This window comes from Eleutherodactylus coqui, chromosome 3 (assembly GCF_035609145.1).
Source record: "Eleutherodactylus coqui strain aEleCoq1 chromosome 3, aEleCoq1.hap1, whole genome shotgun sequence".
NCBI lineage: Eukaryota > Metazoa > Chordata > Amphibia > Anura > Eleutherodactylidae > Eleutherodactylus > Eleutherodactylus coqui.
Genome location: NC_089839.1, coordinates 162,331,279 through 162,343,891, shown reverse-complemented (window position 1 = coordinate 162,343,891; position 12,613 = coordinate 162,331,279). Strand labels below are relative to the sequence as shown.

The 12,613-nt window shown below is 44.8% G+C and overlaps 1 protein-coding gene across 4 annotated transcripts in view; it reads right to left on the bottom strand.

Annotated features, from left to right (window-relative positions):
- The window catches only part of RAF1 (Raf-1 proto-oncogene, serine/threonine kinase), an 83,399-nt gene that overhangs the window by 12,426 nt on the left and 58,360 nt on the right, over positions 1 to 12,613 (bottom strand). The window contains exons 6-12 of one of the 4 annotated variants that reach the window (XM_066596470.1): positions 11,505 to 11,597; positions 10,867 to 11,020; positions 10,510 to 10,569; positions 8,619 to 8,646; positions 8,424 to 8,530; positions 7,826 to 7,943; positions 882 to 966 (exon numbers count right to left, since the gene is read on the bottom strand). In XM_066596470.1, the coding sequence (XP_066452567.1) occupies positions 882 to 966; positions 7,826 to 7,943; positions 8,424 to 8,530; positions 8,619 to 8,646; positions 10,510 to 10,569; positions 10,867 to 11,020; positions 11,505 to 11,597 (645 nt within the window). The remainder of the gene's footprint in view (positions 1 to 881; positions 967 to 7,825; positions 7,944 to 8,423; positions 8,531 to 8,618; positions 8,647 to 10,509; positions 10,570 to 10,866; positions 11,021 to 11,504; positions 11,598 to 12,613) is intronic. The other 3 variants (XM_066596471.1, XM_066596472.1, XM_066596473.1) reach the window with 3 other exon arrangements.

The window sequence follows — 12,613 nt, the reverse complement described above, 5'->3', positions numbered from 1 at the left end:
GCCCTGCTGTCGTCCTGGTCTTTGTTTTGGAATGGAAGCGACGCGACTGCTGCAGCCAATCGGAGGCCGCAGTGTCACAGCCAGTTTACCTGGCATCTGCACGTTCATTACAGGCGCCACGATGCCAGGAATGTTGACTCTATGGACGTCACATGGTGTCCGTTCCAAAACAAAGATCGGGAAGACGGCAAGGCTGCAGAGTTGGATTGCCAGGGTCAATGATGGGAAAGTACTGCTGATTTTGCCATTTTCAAGTCCCATGCACCTGTCATTAAAAAGTTGTAACTGGATAACCCCTTTAAGGGCTTTACGTGTAAATGTAGCCAGCGACTACATGACTAATGATAATTCATTTGCTTATCATCTGTTGTCCAGTTTCTGCAGGCATAAAATAATAAAAGTCAGACATTATGGGCCCTTGGTCGTTTATCTATGAAGAACTGCCTATGTACTCTGAATGATTACAGTGATGTGTTGATCTGTGCAGTAGTTTGGGAGAAACTTACATTTTATTAGCAGCTGCACAACATGCATGGAGAACTGCTTGAACTAGTCCTGTATATTCATGAGCTGCAGACCAGCTCCACCAACCCCTCCATCCAGGCAATGATTGACAGCTCTGTGCTTATTACTGTGCATAAAAAGGCAGGTGTCAATCATTGGCTGGAAGGCAGGATTGGGTGTGGCCAGCCTGCAGCTCATGAATATCCAGGACTACTTCTTTGTCTGGCTTCTACTAATAAAATGGAAGTTTCTCCTAAACTACTGCACAGATCCACATAGCAGACATATCACTATAATCAGTGTTACCGCCACTACCTTATGGTGATCTCAGTGAGGGGCTGCAAAACATGGTGACCGTGTCTCTCTATCCTACTCACCTGAGAACAGCAACTTCATTTCTAAAGGCCTGCAACTGTTCTGGGGTTGGATCTGTAACTTTGAGTATTTTTACTGCCACATCACCTGAAAGACAAGAAAGTAAATTATGTCAGAACAATCTAGATGTGCAGTATACATACAGTTGTGTCCTGTGACTCTTCTTTTTACGGACTTATTTGCATAGCGCCAACTTATTCCGCAGTGCTTTCAGGTAATTCAGGCCGGCTTCACATGAGCGTATTTGCGCACACAATACACAGAATAGTTTCAATGGGTGCGTTCACATTTTCCGTTTGCGCAAATCCAAAAAAATTGAATAAGTTCTTTTTCTGCATATGTGCACACCAAAGGTCCCCATAGAAGTCAATGGGAGGTGGGAAAATGTGCATGCAATATGCAAGGAGATGTGTGAAATACTGCACACCTGGAACTAATTTGCCATTTCAATTGGTGCATCAGTTTACTGCGAGCAAATGAACATACATTGTGGGTACAAAAAGTACAGTAAAATACGCCAACATGCACGTAAAAGAAAAAAAAAAAAGCATTGTATTTTCCGCAAACTCCGCAATGCTCATACGTGCCGGCAAGAGTCACTTCTTCCCACTCACGTTGCACAGCATATACCACTCACCTTATGTACTACAAACTGCAGTTTTACTTCAGTTTTGAGCAAATGTACGACTGCAGGGAGTTCTAACGCAAAGAGTTAAAAAACTAGGACTTGTGTATGTTTGCATTGCCTTTTCCAGCACGATAACACTCCCTGGAGCAGAAAGAGTTAACGATGCCCAGGCTTCTCTGCAGCCTGTTATTATCAGGCAACTGTTTACTGTCACATCGCAGTATTTTTGGCAAATTACATAGAAACCGTGCCAGAGGATCATTGCCTTCAGGTTTATATATAAAACACAAAATTTTGCTGATGTCACAAGCCTCGCACCCTGAACACGTCCTTTCTTATAAAGCAGCAGATTTTGGCCGGACTCTGCTAACCACATCATGAATTAAAGAATTTGCCAATTTGTTGGTTACTACTTTCACCACCGTGCAGTGAAGCAAAACAATCAGCGTTTTCATAAAAGACCTCTCTGCACCGTCGTACCATCCCAAATGCTAAGAGTGTGTGATAATTCTGGAATATTAATGCGAAGACCAAAAAAATCCAAAGCAACATCTCCGTTTCATAAAGAGCGCTATTTACCACTCTAAGTCTATTCAGATGGGGAACTGGAGAGTTTCTTCTAGCAGCTCCTATTAATCAGTCTTGTTCTCATCACGCTACTTCTAGAAAATGTAGGTCACATTAATATATTAGGAAACTGCATAACGAGAAGCTCCGACGTATTACTGAATCACTTCCATTAGTGGAAATACTGTTAATAAGTGGGCACGGATACTCTGATACGGGCCCGAGGCACACGGGAGGCGAGGAACCGGCAGAGCCGGGCCCGAGGCGCACGGAGAAGACGAGGAACCGGCAGAGCCGGGCCCGAGGCGCACGGAGAAGACGAGGAACCGGCAGAGCCGGGCCCGAGGCGCACGGAGAAGACGAGGAACCGGCAGAGCCGGGCCCGAGGCGCACGGAGAAGACGAGGAACCGGCAGAGCCGGGCCCGAGGCGCACGGAGAAGACGAGGAACCGGCAGAGCCGGGCCCGAGGCGCACGGAGAAGACGAGGAACCGGCAGAGCCGGGCCCGAGGCGCACGGAGAAGACGAGGAACCGGCAGAGCCGGGCCCGAGGCGCACGGAGAAGACGAGGAACCGGCAGAGCCGGGCCCGAGGCGCACGGAGAAGACGAGGAACCGGCAGAGCCGGGCCCGAGGCGCACGGAGAAGACGAGGAACCGGCAGAGCCGGGCCCGAGGCGCACGGAGAAGACGAGGAACCGGCAGAGCCGGGCCCGAGGCGCACGGAGAAGACGAGGAACCGGCAGAGCCGGGCCCGAGGCGCACGGAGAAGACGAGGAACCGGCAGAGCCGGGCCCGAGGCGCACGGAGAAGACGAGGAACCGGCAGAGCCGGGCCCGAGGCGCACGGAGAAGACGAGGAACCGGCAGAGCCGGGCCCGAGGCGCACGGAGAAGACGAGGAACCGGCAGAGCCGGGCCCGAGGCGCACGGAGAAGACGAGGAACCGGCAGAGCCGGGCCCGAGGCGCACGGAGAAGACGAGGAACCGGCAGAGCCGGGCCCGAGGCGCACGGAGAAGACGAGGAACCGGCAGAGCCGGGCCCGAGGCGCACGGAGAAGACGAGGAACCGGCAGAGCCGGGCCCGAGGCGCACGGAGAAGGCGAGGAACCGGCAGAGCCGGGCCCGAGGCGCACGGAGAAGACGAGGAACCGGCAGAGCCGGGCCCGAGGCACGGAGAAGACGAGGAAACGGCAGAGCCGGGCCCGAGGCACGGAGAAGACGAGGAAACGGCAGAGCCGGGCCCGAGGCACACAGAAGACGAGGAAACGGCAGAACCTGGCCCGAGGCACACAGAAGACGAGGAAACGGCAGAACCTGGCCCGAGGCACACAGAAGACGAGGAAACGGCAGAGCCTGGCCCGAGGCACACAGAAGACGAGGAAACGGCAGAGCCTGGCCCGAGGCACACAGAAGACCAGGAAACGGCAGAGCCTGGCCCGAGGCACACAGAAGACCAGGAAACGGCAGAGCCTGGCCCGAGGCACACAGAAGACCAGGAAACGGCAGAGCCTGGCCCGAGGTACACAGAAGACGAGGAAACGGCAGAGCCTGGCCCGAGGTACACAGAAGACGAGGAAACGGCGGAGCCGGCCCGAGGTACACAGAAGACGAGGAAGCGGCGGAGCCTGGCCCGGGGCACAGAGAAGACGTGGAAACGGCAGAGCCGGGCCCCAGGCACAGAGAAGACGAGGAAACGGCAGAGCCGGGCCCGAGGCACAGAGAAGACGAGGAAACGGCAGAGCTGAGCCGGCGCAAAATAGCTTCAAGTTTGGTTTTATTTGAAACTTTGCTATTGAACATCAGCAGGGGATTCAAGGTTATTTTAGCTAGATGCAACTTTGCAGTATTTAGAATTTCTCAGTTTGTTCAAAGTTTATAACTTGTAGGATGGAATTTGGTAATAAGTTGTACCAAACAAGTCAAACAGGCAGGATAAATGACACAACCCGCTCCCCACACATCCCTATTATGCAGTATTTTAAACCAATTTACATTTCATTTAATATTGACATTACTGTTTCAATGCACTATTCCAGATATACATTTAACCCCTTCATGAAGCGGACCTCCCCTCCCCCCCTTTTCGCCCCCCCCCCCCCTTCAAAAAATCATAACTCCTTTATTTATCCATCGACGTCACTGTATGAGTGCTTGTTTTTTGTGGGACGAGTTGTATTTTCAGTGGTGCTATTTAATGTACCATATAATGTACTACAAAAACTTTTAAAAAGGGGTGTTGCCCACGGGTGTCAGATGTAATAAACAGCTGACACCCGCGCTGTATGCAGAGAGGTCGCCCTGTGACGTCCTGTAAATGTACGTCCTGGAGCGGGAAGGGGTTAATGTACCACTACCCTACGGTCATAGCTTGCTCCCCAAGCCACACCACTAGACAGCTAGAGATGTACAGTACACTCCCTACTCACAGCACGAGTCATTGACACAGACTGACTGCAGCTTCATTCCCATACTCAACATCTTCACTTAGTGTTAGAGAGCCACTCCAGTGATTTTTTTCTTCATTATGTAACTTTTAGGTGAATATATAGATTGGTGATGTTTACATTCTTCTCCCTGCAGGAAGATTGTACAAGCTCCAGCTATTCATGTGATGCTGTGCTGATGCATCATGGGATTGCTAGCACAGCATAAAGAAAGGAAGAAGAAATCTTAGTATCAAGATGGTGCCTAATCAGTATCGGACAAGAGGCTGCACTGCAAGGAAGTGACTGCAATATATAGAGGAGGCCTCCAGAGTGTGACAGGCAATCAGGTGAGGGAAGCAGGGATGGAAAAGTGAGCTTTTGCTGAAGTGGCCCTTTAGGTGAAGACATGAAGAGATTTCTGAACAATTATAAGGGGCCTGTAAGTAGCGAAAGGGAAGGGAGATGGATATAAATTGTTGTATAGAAAGGGGAAAGCTTATAGCTTTACTAATCACTTAAACAAGCCATGCACTTGTCTCCCACAGACTAACAGATCCCCCTATTAAACACATTTAACTTAACATATAAAACATTCCAATATATAAAACTATGGAGGCAGCTTAAAGACCGCGTTAAATGTGTAGACTGGAATGAGCTACAGGTTCTCCATTTCCTTGTCAAGACTGAATATGTATGATGTAATTCCCACTTCAAGGACAACACCCAAGTTACAGTCATCAGCCAAAACTTTTTTACTTCTTTTATATAGAAGTACGGCATAACTGAATGACGTACAGGCCACTTCTAAGCGGGAGCAAGGCAATATGTACAAAGAAAAGTAAAAGAGCTTCATGCCGTAGCTTCCAGCTGAAGGTATAAATCGAGAACAAAATATAAGTATTTAGACTACATGTATACAGCTCCCTTATGCTGCACTGAAACATCAATGTTAAAGAGAACACAGCTTCCCTATAGTGATCAGATGAAATCACCGAAATTCAGCAAATCTCAAGAGAAGAACAAGATATACATGACAAGATCCAGTCAATAATCTACACATCGAACGTGTCCAGCAAAATCAGAAATAACCAAATTCAACTAAACACATCAGTGCCTAAAGAGACTGAATCCCAAAGGTCTGCACCCCCTCTTTTTTTGCAGGCAGCAATCAGACCCCATCATGTCTGATTTCACCAGCTTGCAATCTGCGCAGTGTCTTCGTGTTCTAGCATGATCCCATGAACAGGTCACTGCCTCCCACAAGAGCAGCACACTCCTCCTCTGCTGCTGCTACTGATCTGTTTCTCCAGCTCTGCTCTTCATAAATGGAGGACCTCTCACATAAGGAGGAGCTCTGATACTTCTCCTCTGCTGATGTGCTTCTCCGTACATCTACAGCTGTTACAGTGGAAGTTTTTGGCAAACTGTTTGCTTGTAACATCTGTTCTACGTCTGCTGGAGGAAAGCACAGTGAAGCCTGTGTGTGCTTTGTGATGACGTCCATTACAATAAACGGTTTATCTCGGATGACGAGTTTGGACGTGCATGAATTCACCACCTGTAGATTAAATGTAGCTCTTACAATATATATGCCGCTGTGATTAAAAGTGAATGTGAACGCCTCGTCACGCTTCAGCTAACATACATTAAACACTTTAATTCACCTTTCAAGACCGGTTCCCAGTCAGATTATTCTGCCACCTGTAACATATTCCATCATAAGAATGGGATTTGATCAATGAAAGGAATGTGATCGGCATAAAAATAATCTGCGCAAATATGGAAAGCTTTAAATAGAGCTGTACCCAGAAGTACGTATTTGGCACGTTGACAATGTGCCATCAAGTCTCTCTCGTCCCAAGTAAAGCTATATTTTAAAAAGGGGGTCATCTCTCAATAATAAACTCCAGTTCATATACCTTATTAAGAGTCCTGACAGCAGAGGACCATCTCTATGTGCCAAAACAGAGCTGCTGTGTAAAAGTGTCTCCTGTGTGGCAGCCCCATCAACATGTTACATGGTCTTCCATTCAATCAAATGGCCAACATGGAACGCTATATGTAATGAATGGACACACACCCTGCCCTGGCCATAACAGCTTTTCTGGTCTATATTCCATTCAAGAAAGGAATTGTCTTTGTGTAGCATACATCTTGATGAATAGGAAAAACATTACTGCCAACTTACAGGGATTGTCCAATTGTAAACTACTATTAGCCTATCCTTAGTCACCAATCTACTATTCAATAATAGTCTGCTTGGGGTTTTCTTACTGTATATTGCCAGCCTCTCTTCTGTCGGAGCCTATCCTACGTGTAACCTAATGCAGTACTGGCTTTAGCCAGCAGATAGTGCTGTTGTATAACTGCAGAAAAAGAGTAAGCCCCCTAGGAAAACCAGGATACAAATTGGATTGGAAAGGGTTAAACCATGGCTGCAACATACAACAGAAGCAGAAACCAAAAAGTGGCAACTGCACTCAAAATACATTTACTATCAGAGGTATACATACCTATAATAAATACTCTGACCACATTAAATAATGCAAGGTTCTTGATATATAATTTGATCAAATCATATTGGCCCATCTACCTACGCTCAGGTGACCAAGCTCAGATCGTTTTAACCTGGATTCCTTCCCAGGTTAAGATTAAACCACCTGGCATTAGCATTAGGACCCATCTGAGCAGGTGTGATTAACAGGTGTCACTTACGACGCGTCACTGAATCGACTTTGTGAAATGCATCAGACCATACTGACCTGCTAACCTCAGTTTCTCACTTGTTCAGGATAACAATAACTACTTAAATTTACTACTAATACATTTCAATATGAATAGGGCTTGTGATTCTGACCAGAGACTGCACTCTAATGGGTCATTTACCAATTTGGTCACCCTAGAAGACATATGTATTTTAGTAAATGCTTCTATTCTTCATAAAATAATTCAGGGGCTTTTTTTGGAGTTAATTTTCTCTGTTATTTCTACTAGTAGTTTATGAATAAATGGACAACTGGGTGTTACCAGTCGGGGATGTCCTTATAGTCTGACACTGTCCAATGTGTGCTGAAAGAATGAGTATGTATTCACCTCTTGGGCAACAAACAGGGATGGTAACACCCAGTTGTCAATTTATTCACATATTATTCAGGAAGAATTAGAGGAACGGCACAATGTGGAGTTAGAGATAAAGTACTCCAAAATTGTTATTCTATGAGGAATGCAAGTATTTACTAACACAGATCGCTCAGGAGTGGTGACAGGGTGTCTTAGCAGCTTGTAAGAGGTATAATCTGAGGCTCTTCACACCTGGTTTATACTTACCATGCCATTTGCCTTTGTATACTGTCCCAAAGGATCCTGATCCTATTCTTGAAGAAAGCATTACCTCGCTGGCCTCTATTTCCCAGTAGTAACTGGAATCTCTTTGCCCACGGGAGCGCTGGAAAGACAAACATGTTATCTCTATAATCTGTTGACTATATCTGACCATCCCCAAACTGATAGATAAATCTTCCATCATCTCATAGCCTTCAACATAACAGTCTACACTACAATTGTCACCATCTTTTCAGTCTTCACTTCCTTAAGACCTTATGCATGGAACGATCAGATTCTTGTGGATCAAGCAAGTCTGAATCCTTCAGCTGCCAGTGACTGAACAACTAGCGATAATTCAGTGTGAAAAGTCATAAAAATCAATCCCCATGTTTACAGTGAATGGAGGTGGGTGGCCGGAAGTGATCTATGGCCATCACTGAGCGATCATTGCTCCTATGTGAAAGCAGAAGAGCAATAATCGGCCCATGTAAAAGAACCCTTACTGTCTGGGCCCCATTGCCAAAACATAGTGCATTTAATCAACTTTGCTACGCTAACATTCCCAAACCCTTCCAAATAAAGAACAGAGCGCGGCACTCACTATTTTGTTTTTCTCTTGGCTGCTGGATATTGCAGATTTCTCTCGGTGCGTTGGAGCTGGGGTTTTGGACTGAGACCATCCTGTGGGACTCATGTTGTTTGGACTCCCTGACAAGAGAGAGTTTAGAGGACCAATCTAACTTTATATTCTATGTATACATACACTGTACAATAAGAACCAAACAAATCGTCTTACCCGATTCACTGTGTGTTCTTACAGCATCCTGTAACACAAAGCACAGTTACATTAATAGCAAGCGAACAACTCCATGGACATAGAGCAAATTGGGGTGTGGGTGGAAAACATCGGTTGGCAAAAAGAATGGCATGCAATATGATGCAGGCTGCTATAAGTGAAGATAATTTATAGCTAAACATTTTGTGTCTGCAATTTGAAACAACCATAAATTTAGATCAGCAAAAATGGATGCTACATACTGAAAACAAGAACTCGCTGTTCAAATTCTCATCATTCTGCAAGATAAATGGTCCCAGGGCTTCAATGGGCGATTTATGTGACGTCGCTCCAAGAAATTAGCATTTTAAAGAGCCACACCAGTGAAAAAACTATATATTATTATTTTTTATAATATATATATATACATATGCGCACACACACACATATGCGCACACACACACATATGCGCACACACACACATATGCGCACACACACACATATGCGCACACACACACATATGCGCACACACACACATATGCACACACACACATATGCACACACACATATATGTGACCACTTGAGATTTTTATTTGACTAGGCTCCCTTTCATAAAGTCAGTTTGTGATGGACCCTACCACACATGCTCTTCAGAGTAGTGCACGGACACCATCACAGGTACTGCTGACGATTAGAGACTTCTTTCAAACGTGTATAAGGAAGATGATTAATTCAGCCTTCCGACTGCCTAAATGAGCTACAGACCATAAGTATATAAATACAGAGGGCAATGGTAATTACAGTGTCATCCCAGCAGGCAGAGGTGGTACAGACTATTTGCTCATGTGATGTTCTACTGATGCATCATGGAATTGATAGCATAGAATATTAAAAGAGAAAGCAGGAATAACCTTAACATCAAGATGGTGACTGATAGGAATCAGACAAGAGGCCGCAATGCAACAAAGATAGGAGATGTCTAGCGTGTGAAAGTCAATCAGGTGAGGGGTGCAGGGATGGCAAAAATGTGTTTTTGCTGGAGTGGCCCTAAAAGCTTTACAAGAACAATCTTTCAATTATCTAAAATTTGGGTGAACTACTCGCAGCCGCGATGTTATTTAAGCTTCATTATTTTAAACACCTCAGTATTCCAGTAAGTTAAATGCTGTACAATGACAGACTTTGCATGCTGTAGTATAAAGCTTTATAACCCATATTACCAGATGTATTTGAATCAGTACACCATGCAAAAAAATAGATGAGCGCGTTGACATGTAGAGAACAGGCACTAGTCAGCCCAAATTGTATTACAGCAGGTTAAATAGGGGTCACTGCCATCCAATAGGATCTCACATTGACTAGACTCCTACCAACCTAGCAATAGTGCATCTCCAATGGATGGTCCTCCATAAGTAAAAAGCATAAACAAGCTATTAACCAAGACCTTAAAGGGACTTTACCAGGCGTTTTGCTGCCCGAACCATAGGTAGCATGAACCCGAGACAGCTATGGTCATTGTCTCCATGTATGCTGCAGTGTTTCAGAACAAAACACACTTTGAAGTTTGACCCAGAGTTGAGCTCTGAGTCACGGAGGTGGGCCACGCAAGCTTCTCGCCGCCTGCAGCATGCAGACTGACAGTTCTCTCCCCTCTTATGCATTAGGACACAACTGTCAATCTTGATACTGCGGGTGGGGAGAAGTTGACCTGGACTGCCTCCTTGACTCAGAGCTCTGTTGCAAGTAAAACTTCAAAGTGTATTCATTCTGAAACACCACAGGGTAATTAGCATAGCTGTCTCGGGTTCATGCTGCCAGCACTTCGGGCAGCATGAACCTGGTGACATAATCCCTTTAAAGATGCAAGAGTCAAATCTCAAACGTCACAAGAACCAAAACCACAAATACCTACTCTGCCCCACAAACAAAACCGCCTGGATCTGCACCTCGGAGAAGTATTGAGCCAGTTATTCTAGTCAGAGAAAATGAAAGATAAAAGATGACAAAAAGAAAAAAAGAGAGGATGCTACAGAGAAAAGAACAAAGGAAAGTCGTATCCACTAGATGAACTTTAGTAGTATTTGAGTTATATTCTGTACTGGAAATTTAAAGGGGTTTGTAAGATTAGAAGAGCTCAGTTACTATTGTACACCCTAATGCACTTAACTTACTACTCAGTAAGGATAATATTGTTACACTCTATAGAGTACATTGGTAAAGTACAAACTTGTAGCTGACTCAATAAAAGTATGCTATAATGAAGTCTTACCTCTATCATTCTGCTGTCCACGGGCATTGTAGTGCTGACCATATGGACGTTGGGTGTGGATGTGGACCTCTGTCTCTGAGAAAGGGAACACTCTGAAGACGGATTGGGTGTTGTGAAGGAAAAGGCATGAGGTGTAGAGTATCTGTGCTGAGAGCTGGACAAGAAGAAAAGCAAAAAAAAAATACAGGACAATGAGAGCGCTTCATGGCAAGAACCAGGCATAAGGCGATATCCAATCTATTGTATATATATTCTGTGCAGCTCCATGTAAACCTACTTTACTCTAACAGCAACTTGCTTATATAATATCACTGAACTGCATCTGGGTGACCAGGTGATAAAAAATGAACCCAAAAGAATGACAGTATGGCTGACAGGAAGTAGCTGCCAGCAATTTCCTGTTCCACAAACTGAAGGTGGGACAAGTGTGAAGTAGACTCCGATGAGCTTACAAGACAAAAAACTAATACAATCAAGTTCTAATTTTGTCCAGAGGTTTGTGTTGTGCTGATGTGTTCTGCAAAGTAGCAGTAGTCTTCTGTGTAGCCACACTAACACAATGGCTCCTCCTAGCTCAGCTATAGTAGTTACGTACGGTCTGCGCATTATGCGTAGAACAGAGTATGGAATTAACATACCTGGCTGGGCCTCGGACTGATTCTCGCATCCGTCGCATTGATGGTAATGAAGGTGTGCTGCCATCTACATTATTTGGGTTTGGAAACAATCTGCTAAGAGATGAAACACATGGACATTGCATAAGATAGAATATCCCGAAGTGTTTACAAACAAGGGAATACAAAAGTAGCAAATAAAGCAGAGAAGGGGAAAAAAACACCGATTTATCCTAATAGCTCAAAATATTCTAAAATATGATTTTTTTTACCCTCTAGTCTACAGAAGTATTTTATGGCCCCCTCACAAATATTCAATGGTTGCCACCATATTAATCCCAATTTATCTGGCTTTTTTTTTTTTTAAATAAATCGTGCAACTTTAGGAACTACAGATAAGGCAAAGTCTCATTATTAAAGCTGTGACTGATTATTTATGGAAGCAGAGGGGCTACTGGCCATGTCTCTTCAATCTCAGACACCCAGTTATGTACACATGAACTTATTACCTTTTATTTTTTAAGAAATTTTTTTTGTTTTACTCATTTTTACCAAAGTATTACATTATACTATGATCTGACATGCCATCCATCAATTCAGGACTTCCAGGGCAATCTGTAATGGCAGCCCTAGAAGTCTTCAGAAGGCTCCAGGCTGCCATGGCAACCGAATAGCATCACACAATCTCATCGTCGGGGGCGTTCAGGACCCACAAACTCCGATTGGGAATTTAAGTACCGCTATCAGAATTCACTGCACATTTAAAGGGTTAACAGTCTCAATGAGCATGAGTGCCACCCGCATCGTATAGAGCAGGATGGATCCCCACTCCATACAAATCCCCAAACCACCATGACATAACTGTACGTCATGGAGCACTAAAGGGTTAAAGAGTACCTAATTTTTCACAGAAACAGCTACAGTGTGTACAAGAATAGCAGTATTTCTCTCCATTAAATGACAGGCATCATTCATTTATCCCCATTTTCCCTCTGCAGACTATATTTATGATTCTCAGTTGTTTCTAAGCTAGTTGAAGGAGCCTGTTATGCAGTGTACCTTCTATACCATACACATGGTTAAAACAGCAGATTCTACTCCCTAACTTTCTGTAACACACATAAAAACTACAT